The 22,093-nt window shown below is 43.0% G+C and overlaps 1 protein-coding gene across 1 annotated transcript; it reads left to right on the plus strand.

Annotated features, from left to right (window-relative positions):
- Nucleotides 1-11,843: 11,843 nt before the first annotated feature.
- HDGFL1 (HDGF like 1) lies at nucleotides 11,844-13,913 on the plus strand. Its single transcript, XM_027602825.2, has one exon. It carries the CDS (start codon nucleotides 11,934-11,936, stop codon nucleotides 12,603-12,605), a length of 672 nt encoding a protein of 223 aa, XP_027458626.1. The 5' UTR covers nucleotides 11,844-11,933; the 3' UTR covers nucleotides 12,606-13,913.
- Nucleotides 13,914-22,093: the final 8,180 nt, after the last annotated feature.

A 22,093-nucleotide genomic window follows, 5' to 3' on the forward strand; every position in this document is an offset into this window, starting at 1 on the left:
AGGTGTAGTGGGGGGATCGGGGTCAGTGCCAGAGCAATGTTCGGGACCTAACACAGCCACATCCAGAATGAGAGGACTCCATCAATGGCCACATCCAGAATGAGAGGACTCCATCAATGGCCACATCCAGAATGAGAGGACTCCATCAATGGCCACATCCAGAATGAGAGGACTCCATCAATGGCCACATCCAGAATGAGAGGACTCCATCAATGGCCATTCGAAAAACAGAAATATTTTTCATGCATTTTAAAGAATTGTAGCTTTAGACTGGGAATGACCAGGATTTTAGACTGGAAATGACCAGGACTTTATAGAATTAGGGAACCCTTCTCATCATTTACTAAGATCAAATCGCTGCACAGAAGATAGCTCTATCAAACCAGGCAAGTTGGCAATTAAAACAAAGGTTAAGAAATGTGGAATGTGTATAGATGTACATATATTTACATTTATACTTATATACAGATATGCACATATACATATACACAAACATACATACGTGTATGTATCATTCATTGACTGGACCCAGAAAACATTTGGTCTTATAAATAGCTTTATTGCTTAATTGGTAATTAGGTCCTGCTTGCCTGTGTGTGGCATGAACATAAACGGGTAGAGAACAGCACCAGGTGCATTCAATTAAAAAAAAGCTTTAAAGAGAGGTATCGTGTTTTACCACTTGGTTGCATGTCGAAAATATATTTCACAGGTTTATTCCAATGTCAGAGTTGCAATAAATGGAAGTCAGGCTGACTCAAAACAGACATGTCTTGTGGGTTAATCTTTCTGTCTCCTGATTTCCATCACCTACTTTGAAATGATTTAGTCTTTCGTTTGGAGAATTTGCCAAAGCCTGTGGCTGAAGCCTGCACTCTTCTTTAAGCAACAGAAGAGCTATATATATATATATATATATATATATTTCACTTGGAATGGTATTCGTCTGAGAGTCAGGCTAACCATCAGAACTAACAAGGCACAGGGCCAATTATGTCCATTATTTCTGTAAAATGGCTCAGTGGACTTAGGCACAGCATGAATAAGAGAGACTTGAACAGAGGCATTAAATAAACTGTGAGCCTATGTGTACGTGTCTTGCCTCTTGTTACTATTCACTGAAGGACTCTTGGCATGTGTGATGAACCCTGAATAGCAGACCTCAGAAGTATATTAGAACATTATACAGTGCAATTATTTTTAGACTTTTCTGAGCATATGAGAAGTTTATGAAGTAGCTTAAAGCTGAAAACTCAGGTAAACAGGAAAATAAGATACAGTTAGCTTTTAGATACTGGATTTCTCTGGGAAATGAGTCAATACTGATTCAATTAGTCATTGCTAATAATTTCCTGGAAGAATATTCCTTTAAATGCAATAGCATAGCAGTTGCAGTCCTCATATCTCATAGATAGATAGATACATGCACACATTTTCTTCTCTTGCATCAGCTTCTCCAAAATTGATCTATAGCCATGTCTCTAATACATGTTTTAAATTTCTATCTGTTATGCTACATTCTGTTGAATTTCTCCAAACTATAGTCTCATGTATTTATTTTTTGTGTCTGATGTAAAGGTTATTCCAATTAGTATCATTTCAGTAACAATAGTTTTCACATTATGAATTTCTAATTTTTTGTATCTTATCCTAGGACGAATGTTTACATGAAACTGCTAGGACTCCCCCAAAATTGTTTTCTCTCAATATACCCAGAGCTGCACAGTTTTAACACACTGTCTTTGTATCACTCAAAACCACTAATAGAAGGTACAAAAACTGTATCTTCAAGACACGTAACAAGGCAAAATTGTAAAGAAGTTAAAATTCATAGATTTCTTGTCCATCCAAATCTTGCTCATTCCTGAAGAAAAATCTCAGCTCCTGACACATCTAAAAGCCTTCCCTGATTATTTTTTGTATAGATGGGTACAAGTTTTTGTTTTTGTTAGAATCTGTTTTGTAGTCTCTAAATATTTCATGCATAGAATTTTTTCTCCTCAATTAACTTGCAAATTGCTAAGGGAAGGGTATGCATGGCATTTTATAACTTCCTGATACCTAATTAAGATGCCATAAATTCATGCTTTGAGACTTTCCCTTTTTGATCCAACATATGGCAAATAGCAGATAAAATATAAAAGATACAATTAAATAACTTCAAAGTACTAAATGTATCCATAGGCTAAAAATGGAATGACACGCAAAATGTTAGAGGGGCTAACGCTGCAGCTCTGTTGGGATCGGAGACTGGAAGCAAGCAGAAGTGACCAGTGGGTTAGAAGGAAATAGGTCCATCAACTGTTGGGGGCGCTAGAACCGGTCTCACGGCTGGGCCAGTGTGGAGCTTCCTGCCAATGAGAGAGCAACTGAAAAAAGCCTGGATTTACTAATTTGGGGGGATGTTGTATTGTAGAGGCAGGAAGGAGCAGACAGCTCTGCAGCTGGGCAACCTTGAGCCAGCACCCCTTGGCAGCAGGAAATGAAATCATGACAGATTCAATGAAAATAAGAGAGAAATATCAATAGTGGTTTTAAAATAGGTATGTTTAGAATCTCTGAGGGGCTAGAGAAATGAATAACTCCATGAAAAGATTGAGAAGTATGAAACCAAAACAGATATAAATAAAAGAGTGAAGGATAGATATAAGAAATTAGAAATTCGCAAAGTGAAAACTGTTGTTAGTGAAATGATACTAATTGGGATAACCTTTACCTCAGACACAAGGAATAAATACATGGGCTATAGTTTTGAGGCATTCTATAGACTGTAGCACAACACAGAGATTTAAAACATGTATTAGAGACATGGCTAGAGATCAAGATAATTTAATGTACTTACCGAAGTGTTCCAGAAGAGATGTGAGGAAATGTCTGAGAGGCTGTATTTAAAAACATAGGAATTTTCTAGAATGAGGACAGACACGAGTTCGGAGTAAAAGTCTTCAAGTATCAATCATAACAAGTAAAAATAAGCCCACACACGTCTTGGTGAAATTGCAGTATATCAAGAATAAAGACTTGATAGTTGGAAAAGAAGACATAATACTAGAAAGAAATGCCCTTTGCCCTGGTGGCCAGCTTCCCAGCAGCAATAGCAGATGCTAGAAGACAACAAAGTAGTGCCTTCTTCACATTCTGGAAGGAATAAAAGTTTCATTATAAATCGTATACCCAGCTACTGTACTATTTAATAGTGAGGTTATCATAAACGCATTTTGAGCTATATACAGCTAAGAGAATTTATTTACTACTGTACACCCTCATTAAAACAATTGCCAGGTGACGTATTTCATTTATAGAAAGTAAAGGAAGGGTGTGGAAGAAATGAATGATAAAATATATGAATAAATGTAATAAACTAGTTGTAAAGAATATGAAAATTTAAAGATGTAAAATTTTAGACAATTACAAAGGTGGTGGGTCTATTCGACACATGTTAAAGTCTTCAGATTTGGTTAGAAAATTTATAGAGTTATGTACGTTCAGTAATAATTTCTGAAGGAAGAGAGTTACTAAACCAGCGAAGGGAACTAGCAAAAGGGAAACTGGTAATAGTGATGATGATGATGATGATGATGATGATCAGATATTATGTCTATTAGCCTACAGGAAAGTAGAAAAACAGGGAGAAAAAGAAAAAACAATGAAGGCATGGTAAATCAAATACACAAAGTGAGTTGGTAGACATAGAATTTATCATAAAATGTTAAAAAGATTAAATTCTCTTAATAAAATTTTAGATTGAATGCAGTCTACCCAGAGACTGGTTTCAAGAGTATCATGAAACAAAAGGGCATACAAAAAGTTAAAATTAAAGAACTATGCCACTCAAATGCTAATCAAAAAAAGCTGCTTCAGGGGCACCTGGGTGGCTCAGTCTAGATTAAGCGTCTGCCTTCAACTCAGGTCATGATCTCAGGGTCCTGGGATGGAGTCCGGGGTGGGGCTCCCTGCTTAGTGGGGAGTCTGCTTCTCCCTCTCCCTCTGCTGTTCCCCTTACTTGTGCCTTCTCGTCAAATAAATAAATAAAATATTTAAAAAATAATAATAAAAAGAAAATGTTAAAAAATGCTTTTATGTGGTTGCGATTTATAGTTATATTCTGGGAGAAAAAGAAAGACTGGCTGTTTTATTTGTTTATTTATTTTTAATTTATTTTTTAGAGAGGGAGGTGGGAAGGGGCAGAGGGAAAGGGAGAGAGAGAATCTTAAGCAGTTTCCACACCCAGCACGCACCGGATGCGGGGCTTGATCTCACCCCCCTGAGATCATGACCTGAGCCAAAGTCAAGAGTCAGTCACTTAACTGACTGAGCCACCCAGGTGCCCCACGGATGGCCATTTTAAAAGAGAAGTAAGCATTCTATCTGTAATACTTTACACTGGAGAGATACCCTGTCTATACTAACATGACTTGATGTGTAGCTAACATCATTTTACCTTTACACGTAAGTGCCAATCATTGATTACTAGCATAATTATTGTTCTACTTATTGTAAGAACACTCATTCACTCTTAAGATTAAATCTGTACCTTCATTTCTCCCTCTCCAAACGCTGTCATCAAAGGCAGATAGATACATATTGACTCACTTTTTTTTTATTTTATTTATTTGGGGTGCCTCGGTGGCTCAGTTGGTTGGGCATCTGCCTTCGGCTCAGGTCATGATCCCAGGGTCCTGGGATCGAGCCCCACATCTGGCTCCCTATTCAGCAGGGAGTCTGCTTCTCCCTCTCCCTCTGTGCTCTCTCTCTCTCAAATAAATAAATAAATCTTTAAAAAATAAAGTAAATAAATAGAAGTTTCATTTATTTAAGTAATCTCTGTACCCACATGGCACTCGAACTCATGACCGGAGATCAGGAATCACATACTCTTCCGACTGAGCCAGCCAGGTGCCACTGACTCACTATTTTTTTTTTTTTTTTTTTGACTCACTATTTTTAATGTAAGGTTGCATGTAAACAGAACTCAAATTGTGACTGAAAAGCCCTTGGGAACTGTAACTACTGCTAAGGACTGCTAGTTTCTCCATTTCACTTTTGTGCTCCTTCTAAGCACTTGTTCATGAGATTTCTGTTTTCTTAGTATTTGCTTCATCCTTTTCCTTTTCTCTCAACCAACTTTTCTGGTTGCCTATAGGTTGTATTCTTTGAATGATTGTGCTCATGATGAATAAGGTGGGCAGGCAAAAAAATAAAAGAAAGAAAACTAAAAAGAAAAAGAAAAAGGAAAAAGGCAGTGTAGTATAGTAGAGTTTTAAGAATGAATTGAGAAACAGAAATAAAGTGCTTCTATCAATGTGTGACACGTAAGTCCTCAATAAATGTTTGCAGCTCTACTGTAATTCTACTTATGAATATATTCTCATTATGGTTATACTTTGACAAACAGGAATAGAGTATGGGCTTTTGTTATGTATGATTTTGAAGAGCAAAGATGATAAGACTATATCCTAAGTGTCTTATGTATGTATTTCAATTTTACATGTATCCAAAATACTCTATTTTGTCTACTATGAAGAGTTGCTAAAGAGAAAAGGGATAACATCATTTGTTCAAAGAGTCCTCATTTGTGTCATCTGGAGCATTTTTCTGAGACATTTGAAAGTCTGTTTTCCTCACCAACTCCATCTAAACAATGAACAAACTCTATAAAAGACAGAAGCAATGCTTGTTGAAGATTTTGCTGACCTCAAATGCTGGTTCAGGAAAGTTATGTTGAATTTTTATGCTCTGATTTTCTTTTACTTGATCTCTATTCCATGCTTTATGAGTTTTTGAATTTGTATGAAATCTCTAAATTCCCTAGAGTACTTATAAATTTCAACAAATAATATACATGTTTCCTCATTTAGAAAAAACCTAAATTGACTGATGAATCACAGACCTGTACTTCTGAAACAAATAATACATTATATGTTAAAAAAAAAAGAAGATAGTAAGGAGGGAAAAATGAAGCGGGGGGGGGGAAATCGGAGGGGGAGATAAACCATGAGAGACTATGGACTCAGAAACAAATTGAGGGTTCTAGAGGGGAGGGGGGTGTGGAGGGATGGGTTAGCCTGGTGATGGGTATTAAAGAGGGCACGTATTGAATGGAGCACTGGGTGTTATACGCAAACAATGAATCATGGAACACTACATCAAAAACTAATGATGTAATGTATGGTGATTAACATAACATAATAAAATAAAATTTAAAAAATAAAAAAAAGAAAAACCTAAATTGTTCCAAAGACAAAATATTTCTTTCACAATGTTTAAAAAGACAAAGCCATTCACCTCCAATAATCCTTTTATGAGAAAGATAAATACCAACTCAATATAGGTATCTCTAATCCAAAATTAAATGAAAAACTTAAGGCATTTTGTAATAATGAAATATGAAAAACTTGGAGTGTCTGGGTGGCTCAGTTGATTGAGTGCCCAACTCTTGATTTCAGCTCAGGTCTTGATCTCAGGGTCATGAGTTCAAGCCCCACGTTAGGCTCCACGCTGGGCGTGGAGCCTACTTAAAGAAATTATGAAAAACTCAATCACAATCATTGTCTATCTTCAAATACCATTTTCATTAATTCAAAATTAGACATCTGGGTTTAAAAATTCCCTCCTTTTTCTTGTCATGCACATTATTGATGATTTCCTTAAATGGAAACAGTACAAATGACTTATTCCCCAAAATTCGTATTTTGGTAATTATTTTGAAAGCTGCAAGACTAAGGAAGAGTCAGAGGTCATTGAGGTGAAGACTGCGGTTGTAACGTCAAAAACCTTAGCGAGCCTTTCTGAAAGCTTTAGTTATTTTAACCATTTGCACGACATCTTCATGTAACGGCAAGTGCAGGATTGAAATCGCAAAGCCCAGACCCACAGGTGCCCACTGTTGATCTTGGGTCTTTCAAAAATGTGTTTTTATGGCATGAAGAACATGTCCCCTCCTAAATATAAGAAAAGTATATGTAATTATATTAAAATTAAAGGAGCACTGGTAAGGCATCAAGCTAAATTTAGAGCCAGAAAAAATTTGTTGAGGGGAAAAAAAACAATAGTAACTCCCCAAAAGTATCATGTAATGCAAAAATGAAAAGATTCGCACTTTAACAAGAGTAGTACTCCCTAGTTCAATAGTAATGAATAATAGTAATTGAGCAATTAATAGATGCCAGGCAACCTATTTGACACACACTTTTTGTTTGAAAAGCCTTTCTCTCAAATGGGCCCTAAGTTTACCCACATGTTAGATTTAAGGAACTAGGTTTCACATGGGCTGATAAATTGCCTCAATTATGTATTTTGTTCTTTCTTTTCTTTCAACTTCATATTTTAAGCATTTTCGAAGTCACTAAATTATACTTTAAAAACCTTAAAGACATAGAATATGGCCACTTAGCTATGGAATTATTGTGGAACTAGACCACATTATATGCATCTAATCCTCAAGTATTGAATACTCACCAGCATTGATAACTTGTTTGCTTACACTTTGCTAATTACACAGATAAAAAAATAACCCATACATTTTCGTGTGACAGTTTGAATAAATATGATCATGCAAGATTCAAATTAGAACAATATTCATATTATTGAAACATTTTCTTTTTAATTTTTTTCCCAAAGAGTAGTGTGTGATGTCGTTAAGCCCCCAACAAGTCCGGATAATAAAATATAATTATCTGTAACCATCCACTTGTATTAATTTTTGAGTGACGATATTTTTCCATGGCCACGAAAACAGCAGTTTTGCAAACAATTGTGATCTATTTGCCCGCTCCCATATATCACCCCATAACATTTGTGACTGGCCAAGGAGGACCATGTTGAGAGCACACGCACACCACTTGGAAAGTCTGTACCCTCCGTCTCCTCCCCGAATGCCACCATCAAGCTTAGGTACAGATTTAACTCACCATTCAAGTTGATAATGATACAGCTCCTTGGAAACTTTCCATAAATTATCCTTTAGCTCTGGGACATCCCCACTGATACAGTTTATCCTGCCCCCAACAGATCCTTTGGATTTCAGAAGTCTCTGAGGCTTTAAGGATTAGGCTAAATGGACACTGATAAAATGCAAAAGTGACAAAATATAGAAGCAGTGCGGCATCCCCTGTGGCTTTTAAAAAGGACAGCATGGGGATTTTCTACCCACGGTCAGAGAGGGGAATTCTTTTCTGTGTAATTGTGCCTGCTAGAACACTTTAAAAAGAAAAGCCTTGACCCCACATACCAACCCTGTATAAACACTTCTGTCGTATAAACCCAGAGGCGGCTAATATTTTTAACGAAGACAAAAGCACTTAGAAAACAACTGCATTTATTTTATATCATAGTTTACATCAGACTAATTGAATTTTAAACTAATTAAACAAGAAAACATCAATTAGGTATCTGTTGTCTCTCTTGTGTAATTATATTGTTTTATCGCCTCTGTTTCGTAATTGTTGCCAAGCAGCTTTTTAAATGTTATCATGAGTTTTCCAGAGAAGGAATCAGAGAAGTGTCACACATGTTTTGGACTCCAAGGGGTTTTGAGAGGTATGCTTCTGCTGAAATTAGGTCCTTTTGACAAACAGGTGTTCTTGGCACATTTGATTTTTAAAACATCTTGATCTATTAGAAACAGTTGAGCTCATGGAGCTCTAGTTCCTAAAAATTGATAATCGTAGTTGCTCATGAGTATTTTGTATAACAGCCCAATCTACACCTAAGCAGGTTATCATGAACACCACTTCCCTACTCTCTCCGCTTTGAGCAAGAAAGACAGTACCTTTTATTTTATTTTTTGGTTTTTTTAAAGATTTTATTTATTTATTTATTTGACAGAGAGAGAGAGAGAGAGAGAGAGACAGCGAGAGAGGGAACACAAGCAGGGGGAGTGGGAGAGGGAGAAGCAGGCTTCCCGCGGAGCAGGGAGCCCGATGCGGGGCTCGATCCCAGGACCCTGGGATCATGACCTGAGCCGAAGGCAGGCGCTTAACGACTGAGCCACCCAGGCGCCCCAAGACAGTAACTTTTAAGAACAAGTTGGTCTCAAAGGTAAGAGAAGCCAAGATGGAGCCTCTTAATTGCATCCCTGAGAATGCAGGTATAAAAGGAATGCAGTATCTGTGAAAGTGGTCCCTATTTAACTCTTTAAATGCATTTCACTTTTCTTCAGCCTTCCTCCCATTCTCCCACTTCTGGAGTAAGCCACCGTGGATGATTCAATTCCATCGAGGAATACTGCTTTTAAAAATAGTATTTCCACATAGCAAAATCTCTTATGTTGTCTCATGCAGAAATTGTGCTGGATATGAAGTTGCATGTGTCCTGTGGACTTCAGCTGGCTGAGGGCCTCTCATCCTTCAGTGCTCTTATTCGTGAATCTACTCCTTTCGATAGATCTTTATCCTCCTTTAGTCTAATAATAATACTAGCATGATATTAATAATAGCCTAATTCCTATCCAAAATGAAACTCTCCTTCACACTTTGTTAGCACTGACCCTCACACCCATTGTCCGGACTTTCAAACCCATAATCTCGTTAATACTTTTAACAAATCCTGAGAGAAATTCAAAGTATTACTTTAAACACCTTAAGATCACGTAGCAGAGGCTCAGAACCATGCTATCTACTCCTAGCCTTACAAGGCTGATAAAGGAGGGAGGGATGCAAGAATTCTATTGTGTCTCCTACTACCCCTTCCTGGTCCTAATAACCACCCTCCCACTGAGTTCTCCTGGAATTCCTTTGTGTTTATGCAAAGAACACATAATTTAGCACTTGAAGACTAGCTCCGGTTTCTCTGTAATGAAGTCCCTGGTGACTTATCTCTGAAATTATGTTTTAAAGCCCTCATAGCACCACACAGCGTAGCAGCCCACAAGAGGTGAAGACAGGACAATGATGGTCTGTGCCTAATAGAATTTCTTTTACTCTTTGCAGATCTGGATGCCTCTTTACTAGATTTTCTTACCTCTGTTTCCTTTTTGTTTGTTTTTGGTAGGTTCTTGGTTCTTTGCTCTACCCCTCAAATACCCAGTCCCAATAATACCCGCAGACCTACCTGTTTACCTGCTGTGAGTCAACAACCTGGCGATGATCTTGGATGTTTGGCTTACACCAGTATGGCCCATTTGCCCATAATCACGCTCACCTTGAGCTGCTGGTTTTTGGGTCTGGTCCTGCCTGCAGACTGACAGGATGGCCTAACTAAGTAGCCTTTCTGGACGTATTGTCTAACCAGATTTTTCTTCTGTGACCAACTTGGCTTTGTGATACGGGCTTTAGTGCAGCATAGCGAGGGCTGAGAAAAAAGGCCATGAGTGTGTGTAGTAAGACCTCCGCTTGCAGAAACTCCACATTCCTTCCTACCAGGGGCTCCGCAGCTGCCCACGAAGTCCTATTTATCTTCTACAGCCACTAAACATTTCTAGTTTTCTGGCACTTTCCCTGTGAAGTTGAAAAGAGGAAATGTATCAGATTCATCTTTGTAGCAGAATGTCCTAAAAAATGTTCTGAGAAAATGGCTTGACAGAAAAGCTGAAAGAGCTTGTTTAGAATTATCAGAGCGCATCATATTTGTTTTGCCCCGTTGGGAGAAGGTAACTTTTTTACCTGAAGTGGGTCTCCACCATCCGGAGGCAAAATGGCTGATGCAACCCAGCAAACCGGAAACAAATCTGTAATGAAATGGGTTAATGGTTCTAATTCTCCACTGGTCACTGTTGGTTACACTAGGAAAGAACATCTGTGTAGTTAAATACATGATTGATATTGAAAGGTCTTTGTCGCAATAGCCAAGAGTACTAATTTGGCTAGGTTTCAAAGTGCAAGCTCACCCCTAGCTAGCAGGACTCAAAAAAGATATAGAAAGCTTTATAACAAAAGCAGTTACATGGAAACTCCCAGAAGTATCAGTTTAGAATAGTCTTCTATCTGGAGAAACGTCTCTTCTTGACATAGTCTCTCAGCTGAGAGAATGCTGTTTTTTAGTCTGTAGCCCCCAGGAAGTCCTCGTTACCAACAGCCTATTTGACATGAGCAGACCTTTACCTAATGCTTAATCACAACCAGCCCACTTTCCCCCTATTGTAGGGGAAGATTTTGAGAGCATTTGATATACTCTTTGTGTTACAACCACGAAGTCTTGTTTACAATAGGTAAGAATCCCCGGAAAGGTAAAGTCTGTGTCCAGCATGCGATGCAAACCTTCCTATGCAAAGGAGGAAATGTTGATATGGCTGGTTTGACCTGGTCATGCTGCTGCTATAAACATTTTCTCCAAAATACTAGCCGCTCAGAAGACCGGATTCCAGAAGACGTGCACTCAGGACACCCTAACACTATCGCTGACTCTATCCCTTTGCCAGACCCGCCCCGCCCTCAGCTGGAGACCCTGAGGAGGCTCCAGTGTCAGCCCTCAAAGAAATCAGAAAAGTAGGGAAACCACTGACCCAACCAGGCCATCAACGGCTCCTAAGGCGAGAGTGGAGTTTGCTGTGCTGAGTAGGTCAGGACCCACACGGGTACCTTGAGTTTGCACTAGCCGGTTCCTAGTTTCACCCAAATCTGTGCTCGTGATGTCACTGCGTTTTCCCAGCGCGCTGCCCCTATCTCACGCTCTCTGGGCCCCTCTGACACCCTGTGCACCGTGCGTGCGGTCTTTATGGCCCGGAGATGGAGGGTCACCAGGCCACCCTCAGCACCGCGGCCACCCGGATATCCGAGCTAGGGGCTCCATCATTCTAGAAACCGCGGCGTCCACAGTCGCGTCTCGGAGAGAATGCACTCTCCGCGCTGGAACCCTCTCTGGGTGCGGAGCGTTGCGCCCGTCGGTGGGCGCGCGGGGCCCTCGGGGGCGGGCGCGCGCCCAGCCCAGCGGCCGCCACCCGCCCGCGTTCCGGGCGTCGCCAGGGCCTCCGCCGAGGCCGGGTCCCCAGCCCCGCCATGTCGCGTAACTGCCGACGCAAGTACAAGAGCGGCGACCTGGTGTTTGCCAAGCTGAAGGGCTACGCCCACTGGCCGGCCAGGATCGAGCACATGGCCGAGCCTAACCGCTACCAGGTGTTCTTCTTCGGGACCCACGAGACGGCCTTCCTGGGCCCCAAGCACCTGTTCCCGTACGAGGAGTCCAAGGAGAAGTTCGGCAAGCCCAGCAAGAGGAGGGGCTTCAGCGAGGGGCTGTGGGAGATCGAGAACAACCCCACCGTCCAGGCTGCCGACTACCAGCTGGCCGGGGAGAAGAGCGGCGCCGACGAGGCCGGGCCGCAGCCGGAGGCCAGCGCCGGCGACAAGGCGGGCCGCGGTGAGCAGCCCCGGAAGCCCGGCGGCGACGTGCCGGCCGAGCAGCAGGCGGAGCCGGCGCCGCCCAAGCGGAGCGCGGGCGAGCTGCCGGAGGGCTCCCCAAAACGTCCCAGGGAGGCCGAGCCCGAAGGGGAGCAGCAGCTGCCGCAGGGGGAGGAGCAGGAGGACGCCGGCGAAGGGGCCGCGCCGCCCGTCGTGGAGCTGGAAACCCGCGGCGCCGCGGCCCAGCCACCCCCGGAGGCCCCCGAGTGGCGGGGAGAGGCCGCGGCCGCGGAGGCGCAGGCCCCGGGCGGCGGAGAGCGCGAGAGCCTGTAGTCACCAGTTTCAAGAAGAGCCCCCCACCCCTTTCCTGCTGCGGCCTGACTGTTACTGGGGAACCTGGTCATGGCCTGCAAACTGGGACGCCTCCCCCCACCCCCACCCCCACCCGCTCTCCTCCTCCATCCACCCCCCTCTCCACGCCCGTCCGGCCCTGGGGGTTGACCTGGAGGGGCAGGCCACCCGGCCCCCGGCTCTGTACCCCCACACCCCCTGAGATCTGAGTCAGGGCTTCTCCGCCCCGGGACGAGCTGAGCCCGCCGCGTCCCTCCCTGCCTGGAACTGTTTCCCAAGGCTTCAGTTGGGGCCTGGACTGGCCGTTCCCCCCTCCAGATACCCCTCTCTCCCTCCCCCGGGCATTCTGGACCTCTGCGTTGGAATCAGGGATAGGCGGGGAGGAGGGGGAGGATACCGAACAGGTGGGGGTGGGAGGGGGCTTCCAGGGGCCCGGAAGGGGCCATCCTCAAACCGTGGTGGTGGTGGTGGGGGGGGGGGCAGTCCCCTCCGCCCCGCCGGTGCCTGTTACCCCGGCTGCTCAGATTCACCGAAAGTGGGACAGCTTCTGGGAGAGGGCCACCCTCCTTTCTGAGTCCCTTGTGGGAGTTCTGGGATGTGTCGTTTTTCATCAAATAATTTGGGAGCTTCCCAGTTGTGCATGAGATGGGAAGGGTTCGCTTTGCCCAGCTCTTTGGTTGGCAGTGGTGAGCAACGTCTGTCCCCATTTCTATCTCTGGGCTTACGTGGGATGTTCTGTGGAGACTCCTGGCCGCCCCCTTCCCTCTCCCCACAGCCTCCAGGCTGCCCTACAGTCATATATGTCACTCAGGCATAAAAGAAAAGGCACGTAGCTTGGGAAATCTTTTTAATGAAAAGATCCCCCCACCCCGCCCCCGCCATTAAGCACTACCCTGGCTATGCCTTCAGTCAGCGGGCAGCTCTGCCGTTGCTAACCCCATTTCAGAGATGGACTGGGGGGTTCCCTTTCTGTTTGGGGTTTGCTGACTTCCTTCTTGTAGTTAAGGCTTTGGGGTTCCTTGGCTGTGCCATTTCCCATCCGTGACGTCCCTCCCCCTGGCCCCCTCAGCATTGTCACCAGACCTGAAATGTAACTGCCTGAGAGGAGAGAGGGAAGTGAGTGCCCCCTCCCAGCCGCTTCCTGAGCCTCTCAGATGTGCCCTTCTTCTTCTGTTGTCTCCTTCACCCCTGCCCTTCTCCCTTGGGCTCTGATGAAAAATTGTTGACTGTAGCTTTGGAAGTTGAGAGCTGAACTATTTCGGTTCCAGGAAATAAAACCTGTTGATTGCTTTAAACAAATCTCAGGTCTGTTCCTTTGGTTTCTGAAGAATTGGCCCTTTACGTGAATGCTCCTCCTGTTCTCTGTACATCCCGCGTTAGAAGCGATTGCTTGTAAGGTACAGGGATACTTTAGAATCCCCCTCCTTGATGAACTTCCCTAATCTCAAGGTCTCTACCCTTCACGCCACCTGTAGGAATCCCCCCACCCCCCCACCCCACACACTGTTTGGAACCAATAGGAAGAAGTCAACGTGAAATGTTTGAATGGTGGAACCCTGGGGCAATAACGGAGTTTCTAATGCTCTACATGCTGTACCAAACAACAGATTCAGAGAAGGAGGGTGAGAGGCTTGGTCCTTCTTTTTATTGTTGTGATTGCTTTCCCGGAACTCCTCACTACCCTTCTGATAAAAGGCACTTGCTTTATATTTCCAGTTCTTAAAAATATGTCATATCCGCAGAATATTTTGTGTTTTCTTCAGTGGCTTTGTGCGTATATTGGGGGATATTTAAATATCCTTAATGATAACGACTGCTGGTTTCCAGGTCTTGTATTTGTCAACACTGCATGCATGCAGAGGCTTAGTAAATGCTGGAGTCCTTTTCATAGAACACGCCAGGCCATCACCAACCAGCACGGTTGGCAACTAAGGACAGCACTGTTTTCCCTCCCTGTGCAAGATGATGTTATTTTCCTCCAAGGAGGATGTCAAGGTAATTCCTTGTTTCTTAGTTGCAGTCATATTAATACTAGAAGTTACTATTCAATGAATGTTTACCATGTGCTGAGAAGAACGACCTCATTCAATCTTTGTAACAGTCTGGGAAGGGAGACCTTGATATTCAAATTTTCCATTGAAAACAGCTTGGTTCAGAGAGGTTAAGTGGGTTTTTTTGTACCTCACAGGACCCTCAGCATTCAAATACAGGTTTTACTGGTCCCGGCCTAAGCTTTGTCCCCTGAATTACACGTTCCAAAAAAGCACTAACCATGAAATCAGAAGTTGACAAAATTGCTCTTTTAGTATTAATAACAAGTAATCATGAGAGCAGCTAATTGATATGTTCTACACATAATGTCTTTATTAATACAACTACCCGATTAGGTACCTACTAGTCTCTGCTTAAAAGCTGGGCGAGCTGAGGTTCAGAGGTGCTAAGTAATTTCCCCAACGTCAGCCAACTAGTAAAAGAGCCAAGATTCAAAGGCAGGCCTTTGTCATAGGTCACAGATGCTTTGTTTTATGATAGTTTATGGGTTCCTATTGAATAAAACTTCCTATTGAACAAAATGGGAGTACTTATTTTCCTCTACTATTTTGAAGTGAACATTTAGAAATTTATATGGCCAAGAATATATTAACAAACACTGCTTGTGGGTGTGTAAAAAAAAAAAAAAAAACAACCCATCTGGGGCACCTGACAGTTGTTTTGTCATTAAAGGACTTGGTGAAATGATGAGGACAATTGCACATTCCTTATTTTTCAAGAAGTATGTGACTATGGGAAGTTCAAATATGGATTGGTATATGTGCCACAGGCAAGCATGTGATTTTGATAAGGTTTTTATGGAGGCACATCTTCTGAAATGATTCAATAACCTGAAAGATGGAAAATGAAATTACTACCATTTGAGTCCCTCTCTTTGTGTTACCTCTTTCTTCCTTTTCTGTGTCTAATGTTGGGGACAGAAAAAAGTTGGTGTTAGGAAGCCTCGCATACATTTGCCTTCCTGGTGACAACAATATGGTCGTGAAAATGCTAATGCAACTAACAGTACCTCTGAACAGTGATACACAGAACTGCAAACACAACTGAAATGCAATCAAGAAGGGGGACCGTGGAAAATCTGTCTTCTCAGCCCTCTTCTCTGACGTAGCAGACCCTATTTGTACGCGTTGGTGGTCAAGAGATGGTTTTGTGTGTGTGTGTTCTGAAAAAGATGCTATTTTGTAAAATGTTTTTGGCTGTCTAAAGTTCCCAGTAATTCCAGTGCTGCGTTTTTTGTTTTGTTTTGTTTTTTGTTTGTTTGGTTTTGTCTTCTTCCTCGAAAACGTGTGCCTCAGTGACAGAATTACTGATCAATAACTAGTTACCTGGCTGAGCAGTGAGCACCGCTAGGCCTTTTGCCGATGTGGCATTGGAGGTACCCAACTGTGTTCGTGAGTGTTCGGAAGATCTTGTTTAAGTGATCCACGCAAATGCATGCTCAGCACGTTGTCAGTGATCTGCAGACGCCTTTAGCTTACTGGCTTCGGTAAGGCTTTCCAAGTATTTGATATTTCACACAAGTGTCATCGATGACATCACTTTGGCAAGGGACTGTTCCACTGAAGTTTGTCAATTTTGTGTCTTTTAGCTCTCAACCTGTTCTGCAAATTCTCATCAAAGGTGCAGATTCTTCTTTGTGGCTCGTACCTCCATTTTATGTTTCCTGGAAATGTAGTTGATGTGCAAGGCACATAGGGCAGCCTCTATTTACTTCATTGTCAACATGCTTGTCAAAGAGAAGCTTTTGCTTCACATGCTGCCCACACATGCTGCTCCTCGCATTTGGGTAACACTGCCCCGCTCTTCTGGGCCTGGCCAACTCCTCCAGGGAAGAGCCACCCCCTGTGCTCCTGTAGCATCCATGCTCACATTGACCGTATTCTAATTTCCTGTTTAGTTTTTGCTTTTCCCCTAAACTGGAGGAGAAGGAAATATATTTCATTAATATTTTATCCCCATTCCCCAAATAGGCCATTATAAGCACACAGTATTTTCTAAATGCCTGAAAGTCTGCCATCAGATACTCCTTATAATCATGGTGCTGGAGTAAAGTCACATGCGAGGCTGAACACATTCTGACTCTGTTGGGGAGGCAGGGTAAACTGACTTGTACATTGGTGACATGTGCAGGCTGGGGTGATTTTATGTCCATAATTTCATAATGCCTGGGCACCCAGGTAGGCAAGAGAACGTTCTGGTTGCCGCCTTCATCAGACAGGAGCCATGCATTAACCCTTCAGCCAAAAACTTAACAACAATAAAGTGTGATTATGCCTTAGGAGAACTTGGATCTGCCATTCCTTCAGCCTTTTATGATATAGATGCCGCACTTGGTGTAGACAATTCTCAGAAAGTAATGTATTTAAAGGCACAGGATCTGTTCACGACACAATATGGCCCCAGTCTCAGAAGCCAACTCTCTGGCTTGTATAGAAACACTTCTGTTTCCCACTCCTGGTGGAAAAATTGACGGTATTAGACTTGGAGATCTTTAAAATAGAGACCTCCTAAGTGGTTTCCTAGAGTCATTCTGACAGCAGGCGATTTTCTCTTTGCAGTCTGACTTTACACATAAACTTCAACTTCACTGAAATGGTCCTGAGAATGTCGGAGAACACACAGAAAAGAGGGCAGCGATGGGCTCCAGATGGGCGGGGGCAGCTTGAGGCATCTGTCGATCAAGGGCACTCCTAGGCACGGAATGGTCGAGTCTTTGGCATTGGGACCAGTGAAAAACAAGCTTCACCGTCTCCCTGCCCTGCTGTGTGGTCAGTGCCTGAGGACTGTGGGTCATTCGTGTTTCACCACTTGGAGATGAGCTCTTCTTTCGGCCCAGAAAGTTAACAGCTGCATTTCCTCCTTCCCTGATGAAGCTTCCCCTAAATTTCTACATCAGAGTTAGGTTTTGCTCCAATGTTGGATAAAAACCCTGGTTTTCCCTCAACAATGTCTACCCCACTCTCCCGTGCTCAGTAAAACAGTAAAATCCCTTTACTGGTTTGCATCACTCACTAGGTTATACGCTCCACGGAGACAGGAAGTGTGACCATTTTGCTTATTCTAAGAGCCCACCAAAGTGCCTGGTTCATATTAAGCTCTCAATACGTGGCTGTTAATAAAGAGTTGGATAAATGACTAAATCGCCCCCATTCTCAGCCCAGCCCTCACAGGGAAATTTGTGGAATTCTGTCATGCCTAGTAAAACACTGTAAGGATTTTTTTTTTTTTAAAGGTGTGGGCCCCATTTATTAAATAAGATTATTTTGTTATTATATATGGGTAGGTGTCGGTCTCATAAAATAACAAACTTCAGCAAGACTGAAGCCCAAGGAAGGTCAGTCAAATCAGCAAAGGTCGCCATCCGAATCAGATATTTAGCACAATACCTGGTTCCTTAAGTTACATTTTCTCTGGAGTCGTTTGATACTTCATTATCAACTTCCTTTAATGCAAGAGGCAGCTTGGTGGCAGTGGGTTTGCTGCTACCCAAACTCCGGGTTAATTCCTGCTTCACGATTTAAGAGCCGTGTGATCTCAGTTTCCCTCAGCTCGACGTTGTGATAATGACTTCCCTGTGACAGGTTTGTTGTGAGAAACAAATGAGCTCATATATGTTAGGACTGAGCACAAAATAGGCCTGACATATGTGTGAATTCCCTTCCCCGCGTTGTAGCCCAGAGAACTAACTGTCCCGCTGGACGCCATTTGAGCCCACCTTAACACTTTCCTTTAGGAAAACACTGGAGGCCTCTGCCAGATGCCAAGCAGCTCCCTCGTGGAGATGTATGTGACGATGCTATATTTAGCCCGCCCATACACAGACAGCAACTAAAATCTCATCCTCCCGTTTCCTCATACTGCTCTTCGGATAGCTTCTTTAAATTCCGCCACTGTTAGCTGAGTTATTTTATACAGACATATCCAATTTTAAATAGTCCTCTTCATTGGCATGACTCATCCCTCCCGTGGCTGGTTTTAGGGCTCCAGTTACGTCCCTAGGAGCCACTCCCTGTCTTCCATTGGGCATGTTTTAGGTACACCTCCTCGAATACCTCCTAGTCCTGATTTTTGTTTTCTCCCGACGATGGAAATAGTACTTCTATTGCTCTAGCTATTTCTTGACTCCCTTGCCTTTTTGCCAGGGTACCTATCTGTTCACACATAATTTTAATGAGCTGCCCAATGTGATTACTAGAAGGCACTGGAGTGGTACAGGGGATTGACCATTCTTTCCAGAAACACTGTCAGGTTTCACGTCCTCCTGCAATTTACCAAGTGTCACTTAATTTTGCTTTATTTTTTTTTTTTTCACACCCTGGCTGACTCCTCATCAGAGTCATTATCCACCCCTCTTGGTGATCTACTTAACACTTCATTACAAAATATGTTCAGCTCAGCTCCTTTCTCACCGACCCCCCGCTCTTCACTTGTCAACAAGACCCGCGTCCCCCTCTCCCTCGCGATCCTTCCAGGGGCTCAGGATCTGGCGGTCACGGCTTCTCCCTCATGGGCCAGTCCTCAGCGGTGTCCGCCTCAGGCCGCACGTCATCCGCTTCGATTCCTTCCCGATTGTCCTTGTTCTCACTCTTCGGTGTTGGGGCATACACACTGATGATAGTGAACGCTTTGAGGACAGGACCTCGAATATCTGCTTAAAACAAAAGCAAAAAATAGGAAAAGACAAGGGTCACTTGGGAGGAGAGTGGGATGAGAGTCATTTTTTTTTTCTTTTGAAAATTAAAAATCTGCTCAGTTATTAGAAACCTCATAGGAACGCTGCCCTCCCAGGGTTTGTGGGATGTGGGAGCTGGAGGGAAGAGCATTCTGGCTACAGGTGAGTGGGTGTGCCCGCATGGCCATGGGGCCTGATGCGGGCTTTGGGGACCCAGCAGTGACAAGACAGACAAGCTCTCTGCCCTCATGGAGCCCATATTCTAGAGGAGAAACAGACAAGTAGACGATGAATAAATACAACGGACATTTCAGAATGCAATAATATCAGCATGTGATAGAGCAATGGTGAAAGAAAGAGCATATAGTTTCAACGATGTGAAAATTAAACCTTGCATATTATGAGGCTCCGAGTAAGTCTGTGGCTCACTTCATATTAAGCTGTTTTAACAGAATAAAATGTTTCTGTCCTCCTGTGAATTCATAGCACTATTGCCTCTCTAGTGGCTCTCAGGCTTTTGAATGCATAGAAAAAGATCCTGGAGACTTTCATGCTGATAAGCATCCCTGTGTGTGTGCAGTAACAACAATAAGACAATAGCACCCATTTATAAAAATTTTTATTTATGTATTTATCTATGTATGTATACATTTACTTATTATGTTCAATTAGCCAACATATAGTACACCATTAGTTTTTGATGTAGTGTTCAGCGATTCATTAGTTGCGTATAACACCCAGTGCTCGTCACCACAGGTGCCCTCCTTAATACCCATCACCCTGTTACCCCATCCCCCACCCCCCACCCCACCCCTTCAGCAACCCTCAGTTTGTTTTCTGGAGTCCAGAGTCTCTCATGGTTTGTCTCCCTCTCTGATTTCTTCCCATTCAGTTTTCCCTCCCTTCCCCTGTTCTTTATGTTCCATATATAAGTGAAACTCTATGATAATTGTCTTTCTCTGCTTGACTTATTTCACTTAGCATAATCCCCTCCAGTTCCATCCATGTTGATGCAAATGGTAGGTATTCATTCCATATTCAATTGTGTATATATATATACATATATATATACACACACACCACATCTTCCTTATCCATTCATCTGTTGAAGGATGTCTGCCCTCCTTCTATGGTTTGGCTATTGTGGACATTGCTAATAGCACCCATTTTTTTAAAGAAGGTATTTATTTATTTATTTGAGAGTGTAAGCGAGAGTGCGGAGGGGGCAAGGGGTCGGGGGAGAATCCCAAGCAGATTCTGCACTGAGCTCAGAGCCTGACGGGGGGCCTGACGTGGGACTCTAGGAGGGACTTGACACAGGGTTTGACAGGAGGCTCAGTCTCACGGCCCTGAAATCATGACCTGAGCTGAAACCAAGAGTCAGATGCTCAACCATCAGAACAACCCAAGCACTCCAATAGCACCCATTTACTGAGTGCTTACTGGTGCTTCCATTTTAGCAGGGAGATAGAGAGGCAATGAAAAATAAACTTAACAAACAGGGAAATTCTATTGTATGTTAGAAGATTATAAAAGACACAGGGAAAAACAAAGTAAGATGAGCAGGGCTGGAGAGTAGCCATGGGGGGGGGGGGTTGCGCTGCGTTAATCTGCCCAGTGAGGGTGGTGGCCAGGTTTCCGTGTGCACCCAGGACTTTCCCTTGTCCCAGTCCCTCAAGCTGTCACATCAGAATGTAAGTGAATAGAACAGCATCTTTACAAAGATGACCTTGAATCAATATATTTATGAAAATGTAAATAATCCACATACTCAAATACTTTATTATTTATAATTACCTTTATAATATGTATAATGTTATTTATAATATATCATACCTCACAGCAGAGAGAGACACACAAATTCTGTAATACCTGAAATGAGAACCGTCGCTTGCTGCAGCTTATTTGCCAAACTATCATACACATCCATGTGGCGTCTTGCACGCTGTGGTATAGACCAATTATCTTTATGCTACTTAACATTTTTCAGCTCTTTTTTTTCCCTCCCCAAATAGAAAGGAGTCAACCACAGAGGCCATGAAATTTCCCAGATGTCCGGCAACACCTAGCAGAGCACTTCACAAAGAGTCACCCATCGTTATTAATTAGCTGAAATTCATGAAGTCACAATGTAGGCGGGAGTTGGCAGCACATCTCAGTATCCAGAGAGCGTGTGCACAGGTGAGAGAAATTTCAGACGAGATGTGAGTTATGGTAGAGGTTGCATGCCGTTACAGCCTCATGGAGCCTTCATGAAGCATGTTGTTGTGGTCTGCCTATAGTTTAAGTTTGCAAGGCTGGTATATTTGCCCAAACAGTGCCCCACCCCAGTCCTCACTAGCTAATGTCCCTGAATACAAACCGAGCGGTTCGTACTGGAGTGCGTGTATGCAGGGAAGTACGTGAAGGTGGGGAATATTCTAAAGACAACTTTCTGTTGTAACGATCCAAGTCAAGTGTTTACTTAGATATCATAAGGATACTTCTAGGTAGGTGGAGTTTCTAGTTAGTGTGAAGTCATTTTAGGCTTTAAAACCTTCTCCATTTCTGTTTTTCTGGTCCAGGATCTGAATTGTTGATTCATGACAAGAGCAGGGTCTGATGTTATAATAGACATAAGTCAAATATGTTTCCAGGGTCCAAGGTCTTGTGGTATCCTGGATTTTCGTAAGACCTAACTTGAAATGACAGTCTTTTAGATGAACAATATAAGCCTGGGATGGATGATGGTGCAGGATGTGCAAAG

This window comes from Zalophus californianus, chromosome 7 (genome assembly GCF_009762305.2).
Source record: "Zalophus californianus isolate mZalCal1 chromosome 7, mZalCal1.pri.v2, whole genome shotgun sequence".
NCBI classification, from domain to species: domain Eukaryota; kingdom Metazoa; phylum Chordata; class Mammalia; order Carnivora; family Otariidae; genus Zalophus; species Zalophus californianus.